At 38.4% G+C, this 23,818-nt stretch overlaps 1 protein-coding gene across 1 annotated transcript in view; it reads right to left on the bottom strand.

The window, feature by feature from the left end:
* Positions 1–10,756: 10,756 nt before the first annotated feature.
* Positions 10,757–23,818, bottom strand: part of LOC121331145 (beta-1,3-N-acetylglucosaminyltransferase lunatic fringe-like) — a 26,671-nt gene continuing 13,609 nt past the window's right edge. Inside the window, exons 7-15 of the mRNA XM_041278356.1 lie at positions 20,059–20,329; positions 18,632–18,641; positions 13,537–13,585; positions 12,669–12,771; positions 12,305–12,458; positions 12,109–12,194; positions 11,846–12,011; positions 11,497–11,582; positions 10,757–11,113 (exon numbers count right to left, since the gene is read on the bottom strand). Of these exons, the coding sequence (XP_041134290.1) occupies positions 11,050–11,113; positions 11,497–11,582; positions 11,846–12,011; positions 12,109–12,194; positions 12,305–12,458; positions 12,669–12,771; positions 13,537–13,585; positions 18,632–18,641; positions 20,059–20,329 (989 nt within the window). The 3' untranslated portion in view covers positions 10,757–11,049. The remainder of the gene's footprint in view (positions 11,114–11,496; positions 11,583–11,845; positions 12,012–12,108; positions 12,195–12,304; positions 12,459–12,668; positions 12,772–13,536; positions 13,586–18,631; positions 18,642–20,058; positions 20,330–23,818) is intronic.

Here is a 23,818-nt window from a genome sequence, read left to right as displayed (position 1 = left end):
CCATGTGAAGTAAGCTCCATACATAACAATGAGGTTAACACATTTATAAAACCCTCCCTGCAATGGAAATAGCAAAATTACTGGGAGGCTCCTAGGCTTTGTGAAGTGAACTACACAACAACTCAATGCAACAAATCTTTTTTTCATGCTGACTGTTTTTTGGGGTGAATTGCACTGTTCCTGGCGAACTAATTTAAGTTCAAGCATACAATTAACAGGTTCTTGCATCTGTCCGAAACTATTGGAAATAGACAGCGCTGCACAGTTTTACCCATTACTGAAAACCCAATCATAAAATCTGAGTATGTGTGCATTATGTACCTACCATGAATACTGCACGGAGGGGTTTGATTCACATTGACGCATTAAACTCTCATTAGGCCTACCTTTTAAACCACTAATCACATGACTTTGATCTCTCAAGGTGACGCAAGCTTACACTGAGTGCTTCGATTCAGGAGGGATAAACACTTTCATGTAATTGCGTTGACTTCTTGAACCTTCGTGTGAACTGCAAAGCAATTCATTTACTGAAATGGAATAGGGAGATAATGTTTCGAAAATATTAAAACCTCTTTCTTCACCATTAAGGATGATTTAATGGTTCAATTGTTATAACAATGACATGAAGGGAAGCCCTTTGTGATTATCCTTTGCAGAAGGCAGTATATCTTAACGGATGCATATAATCCCAACAAAGGGATCTTTAGGTACACACAACAAAAGGTGTTACGTGAGAATAAATGAAACAATTGGCATGCTATTATATTCTACAAATGTGTCAACGAGAAGCCTGTGTCAATGTCATCATGTGATCATGTGGGTATGGTTGTCTAAGAATGACACTAAACTCCAAATATGGTATCTGTATCTTCCAGCTGAGCTATACAATACTGTAGGATTTCAATGGTAACCTTTTTAAAAAATAAAAGACCTATTCAATTGGTCATATGAAAGGCATAGTCCTTTTTACTGCTGTTTTTATTTTTCAAGTCACTGAAACTAAAAAAACTTGAACCAACCTGTCCCATGTTTTTGCATTTCCAATGCACAGGTATTTGATAGGAAACCTAATTTGCTAATTGAGCAGAAAGCATAACAGAACAAGACTTTTTTCGTAAGCCCATTGCTGACGAAGCGCAATTATCTCCCTTCGGAATCTTTAATATGCACACAAAACAGGGCAGGGCACCACTATTTGATTAATTCATTCAATTCCTCTTGGTTTTGCCAAGTTACATGCTGGGGAGATTACAGCATCCATCTCAGGCTGTCTGACACTAATTCATGTGTCAGGCAGGCAAACGTTGTGACCTGACACGTCTGCATCAGGATGTGAAGCTTTGGCTGACCCGCTGACTGGCTTAGTTTTATCATGTGGGCATGTTCTGTCCTTTCAGTGCTAAATCAATGCGATTTGCTGGCAGTGGAGATGGGGAACTGACACAGCCAGGATGTGGTGGCAGTGGCATCCAACTGGGCAGCCTAAGAAGCTGAGAGAGGTGAGATGATTCAATGCTAACGCGTTCAACAAAAAAGGGTATCTGCAAATATTGCATCAGACATGATGTGACAATGAAAAGTGCCTGTTAATGAAAGAGCACACTGCAAAACCATAGCAGTGACTATCCTAAGCCTCTTTGGACATTACTTGGTATTCAGTCTCTCTTCATAAAGACAGGCTCCACATAGGCTAAGTCTAACAGTGACTGTCTATCAAAAAACATAACTTGTACTGTATGCAACTGTGGCAAAGTGCCCGCCCCTGTGTGTAATGTTGTGTGTTAATGTTGGTGTATAGTCATTGGTACACAAGATATAAACGGGTCTGTGTAACACAAGTGTTTAAAATGTATATTTGTATTTAGGCACAAGGAGTGCACAGCACTTCACGTGCAAGTAAAACGTAATAATATGTTAGCACGGGGAATTGCACTTTATTAATACACGTGCAGTTGTACTGCAACTCCAATTGAATGATTGATTAGCAATCGAGTCTCAGTACAGCTGCATAAAAGCTGCATGTTTTCACTCATTCGGGGTTGTGTGTTCAGTGAGTGGAGAATGGGACTGGAGACGGAGGTAATAATAATAAAATAATAACGTAAAGTAAAATAGTTAAAATATCTGCTCACCGTGTTTTGTTTAGTGGTAGTCTGTTTTGTTTGTCTTTTTGTTTTGGCGACGAGTGTCGTGTCCTGTGTCTTGTTTGTCTTTGCAAACTTTTATTTTCTGCTTGTATAAATTATTAAATGCTGAGCGAGACCATTCGCTCAGCTCCACCAAACTCCACCTCTCCCTTTTGTTTATTTCCTGGTTCCTGTTTCTGGTCTGACGTCCCCCACTCCAGCTGTCTTTGTGACAGCAACAAATGACACTTTTCACCATTTTGACAACATCTGCGGCACTTTCTCAAATATGTAAACAGGAGAAGGATTATCAATAGATCTTTGGCATTACCAAAATGATCGGAAAACTCCACACAATGCGTGGGACTGTGCAAACCCCTTTTTGCAAGATTTCATAGGGTCAGCAGTTTGCTTGGCAGAGGCCATGTCACCAGACCCTGAGCACAGTTTCTTAATTTACTGGTAAGTACCTTGGAGTCCTGCAGTTGCAAGGCAGCTTCTTACAGTATCGTGAATGCTGCCTGCGTGAAGAATCAAAGGAATGTTTAACTTCATTTTAAATTTCCTTTTCATAAAAACAAGCAGAATGTGGTTCTAAAATCCAAGGGTTTCCCATATGTTCCAAATCAGTTTTATGTGCAAATGTATATGTATATTTTTATGTGTGACATTTGGATCCTGATTAGTAAACATACAAGTTTCTTTATACTGTTCTTTTAATTATTATTTTTTTAATTACTATTAAAATCTTAGCAGTTCAAGGCAGATGGACTCCTATAACATTCCCTTACAAAATCTCAGACTTAAAACTCAATGACTTATTTCCTCTCTTAAACCAATTAGTGCCAGACCAGTACTGCTCTGTAACTACAGTACCTATGCATGGGAAATTGCAGTCATTTTCTGAACATGTAATTGGTACATTTAATATTTAAAATCCTGCTTGACTTGTTTGTGTTGAGGAAACACTTCAACCTATAGAGATAAGAGGGTAAAAGAACATGTGTTTTGTATCTATAGAGGCGCTGCAAGTTTTAGTAGCTGCAAAGAAATGACCTGAGACTGCCTGAGAATTGTTCTGCTAAATGTGGGCTAATTTTAGCTGGTTTTAATTATTTGAAGCATTGCTGAAGTAAGAATAGGCCATATAAAAAACAGATGCCTATAATAAAACGCCTAATAAAACAAGACTGAATACTTGAACCTGATCTCAAAGCGATTCCTTTCTACAGCAATGTGTTACAGATGACAGCAGCAGCGTACAGCAGCATTGGTAAGTTTAAAAGTCTCACATATCTTTTGATCCAATACCAAACGACATCCGATCTAGGGCTACTGGCAAGCTATTTAGCATGGCGGGTGTGACTGCGCTCTTTCAATGTTATTAATTTATATTTGATACACAAGCCCTTAAGAAGTTCACGGAGATTAGGGACTGACTGTCCAGTTGCTAATGACGCGCTCCCCTGGATGTATGGATCTGCCACTGTGGTTAATCCCAAATTCTTTGCTTGCAGAGGGTGTGCATCATTTTGAGATTCCATTATACAGTGCAGGGTGTCTCAGGGACACAGCACAGCGCAAGTTATTCCAGCCTCTGCAGTCGACCAGCCATTTGAGGAATGTCTATTTATCAGGCACCTTATGTCTCTTTCAATTAGCATGGAAAAAACTCTTGTTGTTTAGTTAAATTGGGGTGTGCTTGAATTTTGCTGTTTGGCTTAATTTAATTGGCCCAAATAAACAAGATCAGCATCTTGGAATAAGGAACTCCGGTCAGATTAATCCACGTTAAAAAAAAAAAAAAAAAAAAAGCCATTATCAGTTGTGTATTGCTGTTTGATACTGCAGTGCCAAACATTTCACATGATAGGGTTTTTATTATCAGCATGGTAAATGATAACAGTCATTTTCAGAGTCTAGAGCCATGAGTGTGTAATGCACAAAGAAACGCCGGCTTTTTTCCCGATCGATCAAGGATACTAGAGGAAGCTGGTGTGTGCTTTTGGGTGGTTTACTACACTTTTTTTCTATGGCTTTGGGGCACCATAGTCCAGTAAAGGTAGAATATGCAATATTAAAAACTCTCTCAGTGGTGTGCAGTGGTGCTTTTAACCACAGAAGTTGTGAGTACCACTTGGGCCTCTACGTCTTCTTTGTCAAGAGAAAGCTCACCATAGCAACAGGAATCAGCAGCTTGGTCTCATAACCCCTGTAATGGAGTAGTGTGAAGTGGCGTTTGCTTCTGTCGAGGGCCCATACCAGCTCATAAATCCGAAGGCTTCTCTGGTGAAACCCTACTTGTACAAATATCAGTCACTCTCACGCAAAGTGCGTTCTGAAATAAGCGATTTATTTGTAAGACGCAGCCAATTTGAGACTCAGATCTGTTTTCACAGGTGCATTCACTTTACCTGACTACTATGTAGAGCTCCCTTTACCCTGTGGGCTCCCAGGTGATAACTGCAATGTACAATTATTACAACCTTTTACCCTGAAACCCGGTGCTTTCATGCCAACCACAGCACAAGACACTGTCAAATAATTTATAGAATACAATTTATTGTACAGCATACCGGTGTTTGCAATGTAAAAAAGAAAGAATGTTTGCTTATTTTGCTTTATCAGTATTAATCTGTAGTTAGAATATATAGCACTATATAGGGTGCTGGTGAAGGCTATTGAAAGTGGTTCAGAACGTTCTAGGGCAAAGATTAAAAAATAAGATAGCTGAGTAAGTTTTGTATCAAGAAAAAAAGTAATTAATAGACAACGTAATGTGTTCTGTGATCAGAATAAAATGGGGTTTTTTTGTTTTCTATAGCATGGTGCTTCTCTGCTAATACAAATACAGCACACAGAATCCAAAGCTTGCACAGTTTTAACTTTAAACAACTAAGATTATTGAAGGCACAAAATCTAAACACTGCATTCTGCTTGGCAAAATTTAATTGCCAAAATAAGATCACCTTTAATTATACAGTTCTCTGTAACAGTGAGTCTGCCATCCTTGGTTTCCAAACAAAGAAACAGAACTGCTTTCTTACCAAATGCAATATTAGTGTATTGTATTAAGCAGCAAGTATCAGTGCAACACATGTTTAATGGAGGTGTATGAACTGAGTGTAATGCTTGGGGCTAGCTCAAAATACTTCCTTTAATCCAGTCTTTTAAATTGATATATATTTAAACAGTAAAGTATATTCATAAAGCATGCCAAAACAAGCACTAGGAGTCAGAAGAATGTTTCCAGAGGCTCAAAGAAATGCAAGTCTACATTAACGTCATCCCCCTGAATGGTATCTATATAACCCTTAATGCCACTCCCATAATACCTGTATCTAATGGAAAACTGGAATTAGCTTGCCATTTAACACACAGTCTGCCATCACGCTTGTGAAACAGGTGTGTTAAATATCTCCTCCGAATGGGACACTCTGTCAAGAACAGAAGACCTTAAGGGGACTCTAATCAGGAGGGCTGCTCTTCATCACCTTATCAAAAATGCTTACTTACTGCAAATTTAAAGTTCCACTTACAGGTAGACATTCCTCTTATTGCCTTCAGTTCTGTCTTCATTGTTACAACATGAATTGAAAAGGTATGCCTTGAAATGAAATGCTTTCTTACAATTATAACACTATGTAACACAATTTTTGTTCCTGGGTAGTAAGTGTTATTTCCTAATTGCTTATCCCTCAAAAGTATAGAAAATGGCTATTATTCCCCACAAATTTTGCTTTTGTGACCAGGACAGTGATATTTCAAAATATCACTATTTCCTGGTCACAAAAGCAAAGTTTGTTGGGAATAATAGCCATTGTCTATACTTTTGAGGCATAAGCAATTAGGAAATAACACTTACTACCCAGGAACAAAAAAAAAAAAAAAAAAAAAATTGTTACACAGTGTAATTAATCTTTGCTATCATCTCGCGATTGGGTAGAAGTAAAGCAGAATGGAGAAAAAAAAAAGAGTAAGTATTCAGAACGTTCAAGATTGTCTGAAGGATCCGTTCCATGCCCAAACTGTTCTTAAGAGCCACTCATGAGAGACAACGAGAGGATTTGCAGTTTCATTGAACTGGAAAAGACTCCATATGCTACCCTCTAAAAAAGAAAACATTCAAAGCCTTGGCTAATTGTATATCGTGTAGTCTTTGTGTTTTGTTCAGCGTAAGGCAAGCAGAAAAATATATAAACTATTCATTCAGCCTAATAATAACAATGAAAGGTTGGCTGACAGATATTTGCTCTTGGTGTGTGTCACCACTCGATCAAAAGGGAAACTATGCAATGAATAAACAAACATGTGACCATAGCATTGTATGCCTGGTTCTGAACAATGTGAATGGATTGGATTTCCACTGTTTTTGGTTCGTATCATTATGATATATACCACTGGTATGTCAGCATACAACTAGAAAATATCCTGAGACTAGGTATTGCGTCCGGACAACTGAAATTGTGGCTTGTCTGTGTTTAAATTGTTTGCAACAGCGAATGAAAACCACTACTGTAGTTTAACTCCAATGTAAAAATAAACTTTAATAAATTGAAACAATGGGAATAGCGTTCGCCCTCTATAATCCAGCTGCTTGTGGTTTCAAACAAGCGGTTTTCATTAGCTGACTAATAAACAGCTATGGTTGTACAGTAATGTGTGTCTAAAAAGTAAACAACAACTCAAAAACCCTGGAGGGTTTTTTTTTTTTTTCTTTGCAGCAAAATGTTGCAAGAAATCCAAATTTGTCATGGCCTGATAGTGGATTTGTAAGAGTTATCTTATGGACTTTGTGGTAGATTTTGGGAATCTAAAATATTTGTGTGTAGTATAATGTATGAGCAATGTAGGACGATAAAAAAAATGAATTCAGTTATTTTTAGCCCTTACAAATACAACAGCCAAACTGGGTCAGAAGCAAGCATTTTTCTGTAGGCCTCAAGGTCGTCTTCATTTCCTTCAGTATTTCCCTGCCTTTTTTATACATTTAAAATAAACCAACACCCTAAATTGTATATATGTTCTGTTTTAATGCCAGGCATCTCTAACATTATGGTGTTCATAATTAGTTCAGAACACAGACCACACACTGTTTCTCAGCAACAGTTTGTCTGGAAGAGCGATAATGATCTACATGTACGGTAAGCAGTATTCTGCTTTTTACTTGCTCCAGCAGGACACATTTGTTTTCTATAAAGAATAAAACGTTAGCCCTTAAGTCATTTTGATTTAGTTAGGTTTTTAATTTAAACTCTTTCATTATGTCTGCAACAGTCACTGCCCCCCCCCCTTAACTTTGCATTTACTCCTTGTTCTCCTTTGTCTCATCGACATGCTCACACATGCATTGAAACAGGCTGGAGACTGGGTGGTGCAGGCCAGCTGGAGAGAAGTCATGATGCCAAACACATAAGACACTTAATAAAGCTGTGCTGCTTCACAGGCCAGAAAAATTCAAGAAACATGAAATCTTTACCCTTGTAAATGCCATCAATACTAGAACAGAGACCAGAACTTAATTGGTATTGTCTGAATGTGCTGTTCCGTACTTCAGTATCATCCACATGCTAATATAATGTTAACAAGATGACGGACACTAGTTCCTATTTTGGGCCGTAACCTTTATGGGTGGGTGGCGTATTTTGAAATTATGTTTTAGAGTGCTCTGACTCTGTCTTGCGACCAAAATGTTAGTTTCTATTTTCTTTTAAAGAATAAAGAAAGTGATATTTGGCAAAATACAGTGTGCAGGAGTGTTTTGAATTTTTAAAGTGTGTTCACTGCCAGAAATGTGTTAAACTCTTAGGAACCACTAGCTCTTAACCACATGCTGAAAGGTGTCTCTATATTCGGTAATGGTATTTTTTTATTATACAAATAAATCCAAGTAGTTAGACCGAGATCATTAAATTAAAGCAAAACTAAAAAATAAAATTGAATGGCTTTTTATTTTTGTGGTTTAGATAACTCTGCAGTGGTACAATGCATCCAGGTCCTGTTACGACTTGAGTGCTGTGAAAAGGTCACAGCTGTTATCAAGGCTGGCTGAAAGGGAAGTGATATTCCTCTGGGTATTGAGCACAGCCACTGTTATATTGCATTAGCAAGATAATACATTGATGTGAGGGTCATGGGTTTGCACTTGGGCATCGCTGGCCAGGCTTGATCTAAACCTCTGTGACCAAGTCAGTGAATTTCCTGTCAAAGCTATGCTAGACAAGGGGGGTGTTCTACTTGGTGTTCCCTGGAAATGAAAATCTTAGGCTTGATCCCTATAGAAACCCACCTCAATGCTTTACTACATGGTCAGATTGCAGAGAATGGGGAGCATTACTGGCAGAATGTTGAAAACTTAGCAAACGAAAAAATACTATGATGTTATTTTTTCTTATACATTTATGAAACAACAAAAAAGCCTTAAGGATACGAAGACTACCACACCTTCTATCAGCCTTATGTACTGTATATCCCCATATAAAAGTTGACCTCTGTATTTTTGCAGTTTCCCCATGTTTTTCTGGTGGCTATACTATGTATGTGTCATAGTTTGCCCTGGTTTGCCATGTTTATTAATATACTTTACCATACCTCGCTATTGTTTACTATGCTTTATTACACTTTGCTCTGCTTTTACTATGGTAAACTTTTAAAGGGTCACAAGAAGCTAGGTCGTGCCGCTAGTCTCTCATGCCCTTTACCACTCAGGGCACAACTCTAAACTCACTATTGTGGATAAGGGTTGCGTGTGTTTGTGGTTTTACATTTTCTGAAGCAAGTGATGAAGCTGCTGACAAATCCTATGTTGTACGCATAGACATGTTAAAGGTTTGTGAAGGTTTATTTTTGATTAAATAAAAGAAGTTTGAGATCCATGAAACCGGTTCAAAACTGTAGTGTGTTTCATTTAAAAATTTACCAAGCCAGTCCTTAAAGAACTGTTTGTGAATATGGTTCCATGTTGACTAATATATTGACTCATATTGAATGCAAGCATGTATTTGATGGAGCAAATATCACTTGCATACAGGTAATGTGAGTGAGCAATACGACCAAGAACAGCAAGCACCAGGAGACAGAAACAATGAGGTTTATCAGCCATTAAGCTGCTTTATTAAAAGCAAATTATGGGTACCACTGGAGTTTCCATGGTAACAATATCAGGTTATTATCCCTGAGAAGCATTTGTATTTTTGATATGTACAATTATAAAAATAATAATAAAAAAAAAGAAATTCCAGATACTGGAATATAAATTAGAGGAAAAGGCAATGAATACAAGCAGTAAACATCATCCTCATTTCAAAAGTTTGTTGGAAGCATTTCTGATCCACAGAATTTTCTTTTTTAAATTGAGAGACATATATACACATAGATAAATGAGAGAAAAAGTACAAACACTGCTTAAAATGAACATTTACACGTGTACCCAGCATGGGACGTCGTCACCGAGATCAAAGTCAAGCTTTGCGTTCTCATTTACAATAATGTTGCCTTTCATGAGACGTGGCCTTTCCTTTTCAAAAAGACTCACATTTTCACAGTAGTCTTTATTTTATTTTTGAAATGGCTAAAATCCTTAGTCAGGGATAGGAGTACAATTGCAGAGCTTCTACTTAGTTCTATAGTCAATAATATATTATATATATATATATATATATATATATATATTATATAATATATATTATATATATATATATATATTTATAACAAGACAAAGCAATGAATAGAGGACAATGCAGCCTGCAACTTTTAAAGGAGGGATCTTTAGTTTTTTGCAGCCACTGTTTTCTACGAGCAAGTCTGCTATATTTATATGTGCTGTACATATAGACATTGGGACTGTCTAAAAAAAGGTGTGAAGCAATTAAGCAATTTCAAAAAGGAAACAAGGACATTTTACTATCTTACTTATCTACTGTGATATCCCTTTATAGCTAAAGATCACAAAAAAGGCAACATTTTATAATAAAGGAAAACGTGCAATTTTCTTTTACATGTCTCCATGAAACACACTTTAATGATGATTGTAACATTTAATTTTAAATATTGCTAATATATTATCTTTTTTTTTTTTTTGTTCGATTGTTGAAAATGCAATAAATCTTATTAAAAAATCACAAGATCTATAAAAAATATATATTTTTGAGTCATAAGTCTTCCTTCAGTTTCAACACAGATTGCAAGCGTAACCCGCATCAATCTGTGAGACATTTAAAATAAGGGGAAAGTGCTTCGTAACGATGCACCTCAGAAATAAACATCTGAGCTCACATCTAGAAACTGCCTACAGCCAGCTTAACTATTATAACGCTGAAATGTCTGAAGAAAAAAGAAAATAAACTTTCAATTTTTGTATCCAGAGTCTACGATTATGATAAAAAAATAAAAAAATAAATAACAAAACATTTTAAAAAGCATGGAAATGCATGTAAAAGCTGGCACAGGCATAGCAATATAAAATGCACAATTCTACGAGAATTGCAAATACATCATAAGCAACATTTACAAAATTACAAGCAAAGAGAACTGCCTGTACACCACACACCAAAGTCCATATATATATATTATTATATATATATATATATATATATATATATATATATATATATATATATATATATATCTTTTTTTTTTTTTTTTTAATTTCTTGGCTCCCTCCTCCAACCCTGAAGCATTGCTCTGTGACATACTGAACTGACAGGGTTAGACGAGCAGGGGTGATAGTAACAGCACTGAAGGAAAAGTCTGTAACAGAACAGCAAGCCGCACAGCAGCTCAATATATAACTAACAAAACGCTGTGCAGTACTGCAGCAAAAACACAGTAGCTGCACAGCTGAATACGACACTGGTCCCACGGGCCCTTCAGATACCAGGGTGGCACGGGACGAGGATAACAAGAGGGTGGCTTGTCATTATTAGACAACATAAGAGGGGCACCAGGGGGTGTCTGGGTACAGCAAACAGTGTACAGACTTGAACCTGAGAGAGAGAGAGAGAGAGAGAGAGAGAGAGAGAGAGAGAGAGAGAGAGAGAGAGAGAGAGAGAGAGAGAGAGAGAGAAAAAGGAAGTTAGTTTCACAATTCAGGGAAATGGCACAAGTAGCAAAATTAACCCAATAATGTCTATACTTAAATCTGCCTATTAATAAAACTGTGCAATATGTTGCCACACTGCATGACAATAAATTGGGGAAGATGGGATACAGAGGAAATATTAGCAAGTCAGGGCAGAATTATAGGGAGAGTTTTTTGTTTCTTTTCCACCTGCTTTTAACAACTTATCCGGATGCTGCCTTCATGGCTGTGTTGTGCTTGAAATATCAAGTTCTGTTCAAGCTGTAGATCGAAAGGGACTATTCTTACCTGGATGGGTCCTCCTCCACAGGGAAAGCCCCCTTCATGTTAATGGCATTCCTCTTGTTTTCAAACATTCCATAGCTCAATGTCACCTGCACAGAGAATTCAAGTCTCATTTAACATGGTAGTTTTAAAAATCATCTTGTTAATCATCAATTAACATGTAAATAAGGGTGTAGGAAGATCTATTACATTAAGCTTTGTGTCCCAACTCAAGCATGGTCAAACTTTTGTTTTCTATTAGCTTCTGCATTATTACAACCAAAGCTAAATGAAATGCAGGTGGGGTTCTATTATTGTATGCAGAAAGCAGTTGCCTAGGCTGTGTTTACCCTATGAGGAGCAGCTTGCTTACCTGCTTGTGGAGTTCAGACTTGGGCACCTGCTGCAGGTTCTCCAGGTGGGAGTGGAACTGGTTGCTGCGGATCAGTTTGACTCCCAGCACAGACTCGATGATGTAGCCGATCGTGCAGTCGTCAGGGAGACGGATTTTCTCTGCTGTGTTCATGAAGTGTCCTCCGCTGTAGAGATGGGAAAAGGGAAATGCAGGTTTACACCAGCTGTCCTACATGGAGTACACGCACTGCATCTCTGGAACTTGACAAGTAAGACCTGTACCTTGCCCATGGGCTCATCTTCAATGCCAGACCACGGCTGATACAGAACCCAGCACCTCCAGTAGCAAACCAAAAGTTTACTGGCCGCTGTAAAGGAAAAATAAAATATTGGTTATGTAATTATTTCAAGTGAGCTATCTAGTAAATCTGCTGCCCTATCCACAGGATTTGAAAGGATAGGGTATTGCTCCATTTACCATTAAGTTGTCTCCGAGTCTCTCCGTGGCTTCGATGGGCCGGTCCAGGCTCGGCTTCCCAATGTAGATATCCTGAGTGTGGGGGTAGTTGGAGAGCAGTTTCACCAGAGTCTGCATGTTCACGTAGTTGTCATCATCCACATGGCAGAACCATCTGAAACAGAGTTCAGGATTAATTAACAGGGTCAACCGCATTTACAAAAAAGGACATTCTGGTATTTCTACTGGGACACTAGAACGATTCAGCAGGATGTATTACTGTAACATATTAATACGACTCAGTTATTACTAATGACATTGTTTAAGCATGTTTCGCAGTAACAGGCAATGTGGGGGGTTAAAAGAGGCGTTATTAATAACTCACTTTTTCCCAGATTCAATATACTTGTCATACTCCACTGCCATCTTGCAGGACAGAGCTTGTCGGCTGTGTGCTGCTGAGCAGTTTGTGTTAATGGCATGGCTTCCTGTTAGCAAAAAAAAAAAAAAGAAGAAAAAGAAGATACAAGGTTAACAACACTGCCAAACATGATTGCGAGCCTTCAGAAGCTGCACAGCCCTAGTTTTGTCAAGCGTATTCAATTTTGGTTTCCTTCAGCATCTGCCACCTGTTACATGGTACAGTGGGAGGCTTTGTGAATCAAATCGATCAGAAACACAATAGGGGCAATTAACATTGAGACTATGGGGGGTTTGCAGGAGGGGCTGGAGAACAGTGGTGGTTGTGCTGACAAAACAGCCACCCTGTCCATTTTACTGACTGACCCTTGGACTGATTCTTTGGAAATAACATATTCAAAGCTCAATAATGGACCAATATGTAACAGCGTTGTTTCTAGTAGTACATCGAGTTTTAACACCGTGTACTTCCTGTTGAAGGGACGTGGAGTCACTCATAGTATTTTGCAAAGCTGAAACACCCTCTTTGAAACCGAAAGCTTGCTAAACTTAGAGACGTCTCTTTGCTTTGCTGTTAACCTTCTTTAAAAGGTTAGTACAGTGGTTCCCCTTTATATAAATACCATACAGTTTAGTAGCTGCATTCTAATGTGGGCAATCATTTCCTGTGTTGCAATAACGTTAGCTTCCTGACACAAAATAAACCTGTGTGTCGTTTATAAAAGTTTGGGGATAAATTTGCTTAGAATGGTGTGAATCCTCACAATGCTTTTAAATAAAAGTTCAACTGCTTTTAATCAGGCAGCTGGCTACAGTTTTATCCTTTGACTCACCTATTCTTTTCTTTAGCTCCTCGTCCTCTCCATCTGTGAAGATGTAAGTCTGCAAGAAAAATTAAAAGAAAAAATAAGATTAGTTTGATTTTTTTTTTTCACTTTTGAAAAAAGAAACACAGGACCACTCTAGTGTGATTTAAAATGCAAAGTTCATGGATAAAAAAGAAAAAAAAAGAATTCAGTAAAAGCACAAGTGCCTGTGCCTCTGTCTCCTTTTGTCTTGTGTGTGTGTGTGTGGCACGTTTTTTGAAAATCTTGTTAAACTGCTGTCATTGTAGAGGGGTTGGGGGAAGGGGTCTCATCCTTTTACTCCCACAAAAACTCAAGTGAGTTAAGCAAGTCAAACAAGCTCACAATGCCACTCAAAGAATTGCTTGGGAAAGAAAGCTGTCTTGTGCTTCTGGAAAATTTCTCCATGGAAACGGTGTTGGAGCTCTACAGCATCCCAGCCCTAACGCTAAGGCCTCAACAAAGAGGGTTGCAGCCCCCCTCGACCCCTCTTTCACACAAGCAGCCACTGTGTGGAAAAAAAAAAAGGGGGGGGGGGGGGGGGGGGGTGATAAACCAAAAAAAAGTGGTTTAGCTAGAGCAGTTATATTCCACGTTCATTTAATCACAAGCAAAGCTTGCGCAATTAAATTCAGACAGTGGTTCGTTTGAAGCAGATGCTGCTGCAAAGTGAGCATGAATGAAACAGGTGTACTAGCACAACAAACAAGTCCATCTGATTAAAGAGCACCGTTACCCGCTTCCTTCTACCTTTGTTAATGTGTTTATTTTTGGCTTCAGGTGAGACAACACCTGCCTGCAGCTGCATCATCTCTGGCACACGTCTCTGCCTCACTCAACCAGTCCAACAACCCAGATAATTGCACCTGACCTCCACCCCACACACTTTTTCCTCTTTAGCACAACCCTCTCCTCCAACATAATCTCCAGTTCCTTATAAGTAAATAATATAATCGGAGAATGGGTTGAACCCACACCAAAGTAAAGTAATCCTGCCCACTTTACCTGAGACAGCTGCATACATCCCAGTTTACTGAGACGTGCTGCATAAACGCATATCTGAGTGGGAGGTTTTGAACAGAAATGGGCGAAATCCTTGTCCAGAAAAGGAATAAAACCTGTTTACTTTTTGAAGGAGAGGCATAACTTGGCGGGGGGGGGGGGGTGGGGGGGGGGGGGGGGGGGGGGGGGGTGTTAGGAATTAAAGCTGATTGAAAGCAAAAAAGCTACACAATCCGTGCCGGGCATTTACAATTCAATCTGAATCTGTGTGTGCTGTAACTCCCACTTCCCCTACCCGCTTTCCATCTACAGAATAACAGAGTGCTTTTCAGCCTGGTTTAAATCCCCAGTGGTAATGTTTTAAAAGGTTCTGATCACATTAGCATACAGCTGCACTGGTTAACTAAAGAAAAGTCTGAATAAGGAGTGGGGGCACACAACCCTATATACTTTATACTCTCCACTTTGCTCCAAAGCCACTTTGGGGAATATAGTAGATTCAAAAGTAGAAGACTGGCCAACTACTTCATTTGCTTTTTTTGCCAAATATGGCTTGTTGTATATTAGAATATGTAATATAAAAATACATTAATCATTTTTTCCTAAATGAATTGGTGGTGGAAGCCAAAACAAACATCAACAATTCTCCAATGTGGAAAAATGCTAATAAATATCCCCCTTAATTTCCTGCACTTAAAAATCCCCCCTCCAAAGTCTTCCGATGTTACTTTTATTAACTCCCTCTCAACCCCTGTTCAATTGGGAGTTTTACTTCTTCCAATCTGTATTTCAAAGCCCTCTTTCTTGCGTTGTGCGACAATGAAAGCATCTCTCCACCAAGCTCACCACAGGAAAGCAAACCACAACCTCTGCAGTATAAACAGCTTCGGAAGCCCATATCCTAGCTGGCTGCCTCCCTCTCCCCAGGCAGGAAGAGCAAAGCCTGCACAATGTCTTAGTATCTGCCCCTCCGAGTGCCTATCTCCACCCTGTAGGCTTCTCCTAGCCTTCACCAGCCCCCTTTCCTGCAGTAGGCCTTGAGCCAGGAAATTCGATGAAGAATTCAAGAAAATGTTTATTTTTGTTTTTTTTCATAACTTTGAATAAAGAAAAAAAAAAAAAAAACGTTCCCTTTTGGAAATCTCTCGTCAATTTGCAACACAGAAACCATTTATTATTATTATTATTATTATTATTATTATTATTATTATTATTATTATTATTATTATTATTATTATTATTAGTAGTAGTAGTATTATAGTAACTGTCTCTAATGTACTCTCCAATTAGTAATATGTTGACTGGTTACAATTAAATTAAACCCAAGAGAGTCACCCAAGTACAATTGCACAAGCAGTTCCATAAATTGTCTGTACTCTCTGTCTAAACTCCAATTGCTGTCATCTTTATGAAGAAAGGCACACTCCCCAGATACCAGAATGTCTTAGAACATTCAAACAGCCTATGTTTCCAGTGGGTCAACAGTTTTCAACCCCAGGACACAATGTTCAAGTCAGTCTATCTCTTATTACAAAATCAGTACTAATTCTATATCTTATTAACTAACTCGTTTTAATTTAAGAGCGCTGCAGACTCTTGTCTAAATAAAATACTTCCCAAACTGATCAGATTCTTTGTCTTTCTTGCTGCTTTGTCGGTTACACATAATAGTTATGAATGAAAGGTAAATTTGGTTAACACCCATTTTATTTATAGCAAAGCTATCCTCTTATAATATGAGGCACAAAAGTCTTTCATCTTCAAGTCTTTGCAACATTAGAAGCTCCAGACTGGTTTGTCCTTTGAGATCTCAAAGAAAGCACAGTGCCATTCACTGAACTTACAGTATACTCTGGACTTATATCAAAGATGGCCTCGGATCTTACTGTTTCTCTTCTAATTCTACTCCTGTTGTTGTTCACTGGGTCTCAGACAGGAAGCATTATTGTTTGAAGAAACACAGGAAGCTACAAGTTAAAAAAGAACAATAATGCTACAGAAACAATAGAAGAAAATAAAAAACATATGTTCACAGGATTATCCTGTTATCAACCAACTTATTTTAGTTTATTTGTTTTGTTTTTTTGTTGTTTTTTTAAATGCTGACAGTTATAAAAGTTTAAATCTAACATACCTACTCAGGTGCTACATGCAATACATTTTATTTACATGCAAACTGCATACCTGGCAGGTGGCATTGTTTGCTGTAGGCATTTGTCAATGGTACTTCCCAGTTGTTGCGGTACAGTGATTAATATAAACACTGATATTTTCTGAAGGTCAACTTTGAACCAGGACCTGTTTCTGTTTACTCTTCAAACAGTACAGCCGTTTTTTTTTTGTTTGTTTGTTTGTTTTTTTTCCACAGAACATTCAAAATTTAAATCCAAGCTCTATTTCTGTTTAGAAATTTCCCTTTGCCAGAAAAGGAGCTGTGGATGCTGTTTTCCACTTGTTAACAGGAGTGTAATGCTTCAGGTGGGAGGCAGAGCAAACAAACTGAGGTGCTCCTTGACTTCACTACTGCCCTTGGGTTCTGCATCAACCGTTGAGACAAATGTCATATTCAAGAGCTTTGCATGCTTTTGGGGTAGTCATAAGGACACCGTTTAGAACAAAATTCAATAGGTTTACAATTGTATATCATATTCATTGGTTCATTTAAAATTATGTGCACTTAGCGCTGAACTCCAATCTTAATTTATTTATTTTCTTTTACAATGTTTCCTAGCAAGCTGATATTTATGGTATTGGCAATGCCCTGACTGAAGTTTAACTGATGCATTGAATGGGTTATTGGCATCAGCTCTCCTGATAAAATGTTAATGTATACAGATAGCTATGCCTTTAACTTAAAAGGAATCAGTAATGGATCTTGCTTTTGTTTTTATTGGTCAAAACTAACTAAGCCCATTTCCACCCTGGGATAGGTAACTGGATTTGTGCAGTACCAACAGCAAGCCTCTGCTTACCCAGTCCCTACCCCAGGGCACACAGCACCTGTATTTACACAGAGCATGGGCTGCCGAGCAAGTCATGTATACATGTACACAGTGACTTCTAGCAGCAGGCCAGGGGGTGGGGTTACTAATGTGACATAGCCTGTTAGAAATGTAAATACTAGACAAAAAACAAATCTGTTAGCTTTGCTGTGTGTGTGTAAACAATATACTTTGCATTAAGAACAAGCCAATGCTTTCTTTGCTCTTCCTCCATTCCACTTGGCACCCAACTCTAGTTTTAATTCCAAGCCCGTTCCTATAGCCCCACCAGCTGCTTTCAAAGCCTGCTGTTAACTAATTGTATAATGGTTTAAATTCCATTACCCCACGAAGTGGGAATGTAATAGTAGTGCAGTCTGCACCCTCTAAGGACCACACACATGAGAATCAAGTGTGGGTAGGTGCATTTTGAATAGGCATGCATCACCTTTAAACCCTTTAAAATGACAGACAGAAGCATGATTGGCAGATGTGTAACAAAGCCAATGCCAAAGAAGACGCATGCTAGGTTTAGAGATCTGGTGTTTCAAGCCTGGGTTGTTTTTCACTAGAACTTAATCAACTTTAATATAATCAAGAGGAAGATTAAACCCTCATAAAGCAAGCACTATTGGTTTCCTCTCGATTTTTAGCCTTTTTTGGTGCCAATTTTCCCATCACTCAGGAGCCTGACCCAGACACAGTCAACCCCCCTCTCCCCAACAAAAAAGAAAAATTTCAGCTCCTACGTTCCCATGGAGAAGCTGACATAAGAGGCTGGGAAACCTTTTCTTTGCACTTCAGAAAGCTTTGTTAGCACTACAGGAGGACAGTGTTAGAACCAAGGTACTCATATAAACACCATACACAAAAAGAGAATGGGAAAAAACGGGGGAGAAAGCTGTGGGATTCATGACAACTGCTTCACACTCTCTTCAGAGATGTCACTTTAGATAGCTTAAGGTCTGACAAGGATAAAGCACAGAGTGTGTGAAAAACATGTCATAAGATCTCTATAGATATTCCCCTATGTTGTTCCTCTGAAGATGTTATCTTTTATATTTTTGAAATAAATGCAAAATTATCCTTAGTGTGCATACCTGCAAGAACCTGTTTGGGGCATGAGTCTACGCATATGTGAATATCAGTGCAAATTACCAATTCTGAGCACGTCAAATTGCTGTAACTCAGAAACTATATTTGTAATACAGTAACACGGCCAGCATCGTATTTAACTTAACCTAAACGACGCACAGCACAGATACCCTACGTATATTATAGTTCCGCCAGCAGAGGGATTCTGGGAATGAATTATGCTTCTATCACGTTGCTGCCTCAAGACGCGGTTTTCCATTTTCACAGAGAACGAAACTTTTTTTTTTTTTTTTTTTTTTCCCCCCCACACCAGCTTGTTCTGCCGGTAAAGAGATCCCCTCTCCCTTTATATTCGCCCTCTCCGTTCCCCCTTTTATGTTCCTGAGACGGATCTCTATGCTAAACAGCTATGGTCTCTTGGCTCTGTTTTACATCTGACAAAAAAATGAATCAGCATCACTAATCGCGTTTCATGCACTATACCTCCAAATTCCCAGAGAGGACTGGGAGAAGAGAGATCAGAGTGTTACAGCGGGGCACAGGGTGAGACCCCTGGGAAAATACGCTAGCGTTTATAGAACTTATTGAATTGGACGTGTCATAATTGCTATAACACGCAAAGTGATCAATGTGAATACAATAATGAGGATGGATAGAGTAAAAAAAAAATACAACAAATACAAAAATAAAAACCCGTAAAAAAAAAAAAATAACAAAAAAAGAATAAAGAAAAACTGTGGGTATTGATTCCCGTGTTTAAACTGCTAGAATATTTCTATGTGTCTTTACTGTTATTAAAATGTAACGATGCCCAAATGTATGTGTGTGTGTGTGTGTTACTCTGTATCATAATCACGTCACCCCTGCTCAGTATAATCCTCGACTGTGCACTAGCAGAGTGTTCACTTAAATCAAACGCGTCTGCATCATCTCATGAGTCCTTTTTAATCATAGAAGTTGACATGACAGAGCCGGTATAGGAACTCATGCTGGGCCACTAGCCACAGACTGGAGAAGATCATTTTAAAAGAAATAAATCGTTAATTGATCTCTCCACCCCCATTTTGACAATTAAAAATGTAAAAAATTCAGCACAATTTACTAGATAATACTTATTTATTATTATTATTATTATTATTATTATTTAATAATGATTATAGGTCCATCGACCAAAAATCTACAAATGGAATTCATATATATATATATATATATATATATATATATATCTATTATATATATATATTATATATATATAGATAAGGAGTTTCATCTATGTCAAGTGTCGACAAGTTGATGTCTCGGCACTACGAATCGGACACGTGCAAAGAACTCTAGTTCCATAGAAATTTTCTCGATCGCGTCAGCCCGAACCACTTTGAATAAGCAGCCAAGCACTAGACGCTACTTTTTTTTAGTTAAGCCAAAACACTACAGAAGGTAAGGCGGTTTCTCGGTCGCAGACTGAGGGTTGCTTTCTGTCTTCTCTGCTTCCCTCCTGTCCCGGGTCAGTTTGGTGAAATAAGCCGAGAAGCCTTTCCCTTGCTCCGGGTTGGAAGCCTGCTGCTGAAGGTCGAGCTGGCTCCGTTGTGGCTCCTGTGTGTTGTGACTCTCGGCTAGGTCCTCCAAGCTCTGCAGCGAGCGCATCCCCACCTCTCTCCCGTTTGGGACGGCCTCTACCTGGCTTCGCTGCTGCAGCTGAGCCACTAACAGAACAGCCAGGCAGGTGAAGGTAGCTCCAACGATGGAGAGCAAAAACCTCTTACCGCAAGTTTTCAGCATTTTTGTATCTGATTTTATTATTTTCAAACGGTACAAACTGTAAAAAGAAAATTAAAAATGCATTGATCGCTGATGCTGTTTGTGTATGCTCGTCTTTTACTCTAATACAAGAACGTACCGCCTGTTGAGATTACGATGCAAACCGCTTGCACAGGACAGTAGCATTTCTTTATAAACTGCCCTAACAAAGCCACGCCGGAGAGGCGGGGTTAGAAATGCATAAACACGGCTGCCTGTTTAATCCACGCCCCTTAGATTCAAACCCTGCCTTTCTAGGAGGTGTCTCAGAAAACCTGTCAATTATTCCAAGAAACACGTGGGTGGATGGAAGTGGTGCTGAAGTGTGTATAAGTAAGTTTTGTTTGCAAGGTGAATTTGACCTTAGCAACGTCTGTTTAAAATACGATTTGTCGAGGCCGCGTTTTCTGCCCGCTTTTTGTCCAAACAAAGGGTAGGCTATGTCCATGAAAAAAATAAATAAATACAACTTGGCGCCAGTCGATTAGAAAAAAAAAATCCGCGTGTACTGCTTATTACAACGGTTTATTTTTTACTGCAATTTAATAAGAAAATAATCACAGTATTTAAAAGGTAAAACTATAATTAAGCTGTCTTGTATTTAAATGCATCTGAGAGCTGCAGTACACTGTACTGTACTTGTGCAGCCTGTCTGTGTAATACAGTGGTACTAACACATGTACTATTTAATCAAATTGTACATGTGTTTGCCATAGTATGCCATTATAAAAGCAGAGCAAAGTAAATGCAGGGTTGAGCACTTACCTTTTACATGCATTTTAAAAGTGATATTGTACCGCAAACCTGAAAACCTAAAGGAGGTAGAAAGCTAGTGGAAGTAACATTTTTACTACCTTGGAGATTAAGATCAAGGCAAATATCTATGTTTTCTTGGGTATTACTTTTATAGAAAGGGCATTGCTGGTTATATAGTAAAAAAAAAAAAAAAAAAAGGATAGGTAGCATGACCTCCGTTCCATTATGTTACCGGACTCATACCCTTTTTTTATGATACCAATCTTTGTCGAGGGGAATATATTGCTCCCCGCCCTCTTATGTTTAATAAATAGGTCAAGGGGCCTTCTTATATGTCCCAGAATTTATCTGTTAACATACATAACTTATAATGATTATTGAGGCAATTTCCAACTCTTAAAAAAGAGGGGGTTGTGGGTAAAGCTTATTTATTACAGAGGTGCTAAGTAATAAAAGAGCCGGTATCACTCTAACCAATTAGATCCTACCCAGAGAACATGTATTAACATGCCCCTCTCTCTCCCAGACACCCACCCCATGCTAATTTGCAATCCAGTTTCAAGTGTTAATTACCTGTTTATGTGCATAATCAGTTTGCTTAAACCAAATCCGTAATACCTGAAAACCGTTTTGCAATGAATGAGCTGTAGTGCATCTTCTAAATGTATGGCAGAGACAGATAACCACAGATACAGTGATGCATTGTCTAAACCGTGCTAGGAATCCCAGTTTGCTTGCAGAATCTTGGCTTCCTCTCTCCTTGCAGACAGATGTTTGAAAAGTGGTAGACAACCTCTGTTCAGCCTTGCCAATTTCTGGGGTGCCAAAATCAAGCTGTTTGGGGAATGCCTCAGTAACAACAATAACAGGCTTGTTTGAGGGCTTTCAGAAATAGATCTTGATGAGGCTACAATATTGCAGAAACAGGATGCAAAGATGTCCCTTATTTTGCACATGTTACAATTCAATGGTCTTCTATATTGCATTATTCAATTTGTTTTATTTTCCCTTTGGGTCACATTGTTTATTTGCCCAAGAAAGCAAGCATGTTCAATGCAGCCTATAGGCATTTTATATGACATTGTGGAATGGAGGGTGACAGTTCAGCAATATTGGTTATATATTCCCATAGTCTCACATACTATACTTTGTCAGAACTGCACCCAGTCCAGTAATGCTTCCTTTGCTGGGTAATCTTTGTCTTTATGAATGAAGTTAGGCGTAGCATTTTGTGAATCAACAAGACTATTAGATGTACACACACTGGAGGCATTATAATCATATCCGTGAATACTTTACATTATATCTTTAGGGAATATGTTTGTATCTTTATAATAATAATATAGAGAGAGCAATTATATTTATGTAAATGAAAACTGACAATGCCCGTCCTAGAGTTGGTGAACTAACGAGTGGGTATGTCAGAGAAAAACACACATTGTAAGCCATTAACATTGATATAGTCAGGGCTCAAACAAACTGAGCGCACATGCTTTGTGTTCAGGAAGCTCACAGTGTATACATTTTAAATAGTCGTTTCTTTAATTTTGCGTGACAGGTGTGCACAAATACATCATACAGATGCATATATTCTCCATGTTGAACAGGTGGTAGTATGATGTGTAAATAGATTTTGGAGGGAATCCAGCTGATTGGTTGTTTTTTTTTAAATCTGTAAAAACTAACAAGAGATTTTTTTTTAGAAGAAGAAGAAGAACAAGAAACAATAAGCAAGCAAAGCTTTAGAATTCCTTCTGAAAAAAAAAAAAAGAAAGAACTGCGAGCTGTAAATCTACTCTTGGACAGAGGAACTAGGACTTTTTGTTCCTCTATTGAAACTGTTCACAAAAAGGGCAGAAAACACAGGCATGAGAAACCTGGTTGGAGGGGCTGTTCCCTTGATCCATATTCTTCTAGGATCAGCAGCTTCTATTGGGGGCTTTTCTCCCTCTTTTTTGTGTTCCTTCCATTTCTGAATGCCTTGGCTTGACAGTTTCTTAAACCTCCCTAGACAATAGATGTTGTTAAAACTGGGGAAAAACTATGATGTGTTTTATTTGTAGCCGAGATTAATAACACCAGCCTCCTACCTCCAAAACATCTATTTTTAATCCCCTTTGAATTCTTAGTGTTTAAGAAGTCACTGCTAAAATTCAATTGTAATAAGCTAAATAAATAAAATCCCTTTTTTTAACGAATTCTGCCAAACCACAAGAATGTGCACAAAGCCCTACAATAAACAAAACAAAACTTTAGTTCAGTCCTCTCGTCAGTATCCATGGCTCTCCAGGTGTGAGGAACTCTTCTTTTTAAACAGGGGATATGATTAAATGTTTCTGTTGTGTTGATTATATCAAAATCCCACAGCAGAGATTAGTGACTTTACAGTTTGGTACTATCTGCGTTGCCTTGTAAGATCAGGAACGCTTCTTTGTTAATTGCAAAGCTGAAGCAAGTTACAGAGACACTAGCTGATAGGCTATGTGTTGTTCACAGTGGGAGAGGGTTGTGCAAAATTTTCTCGGACTAGGCTACAATAAATTGAAATGACTTGCCCAAGGTCACTGTTTAACCACTGTTCAAAACAATAGGCATGTTTACAGTTGTTGAGGTGCTCAAACTGTATTACTATTCTGAAT

Source organism: Polyodon spathula, chromosome 18 (genome assembly GCF_017654505.1).
Source record: "Polyodon spathula isolate WHYD16114869_AA chromosome 18, ASM1765450v1, whole genome shotgun sequence".
Lineage (NCBI taxonomy): Eukaryota > Metazoa > Chordata > Actinopteri > Acipenseriformes > Polyodontidae > Polyodon > Polyodon spathula.
This window is presented reverse-complemented; position numbering and strand designations above follow the sequence as displayed.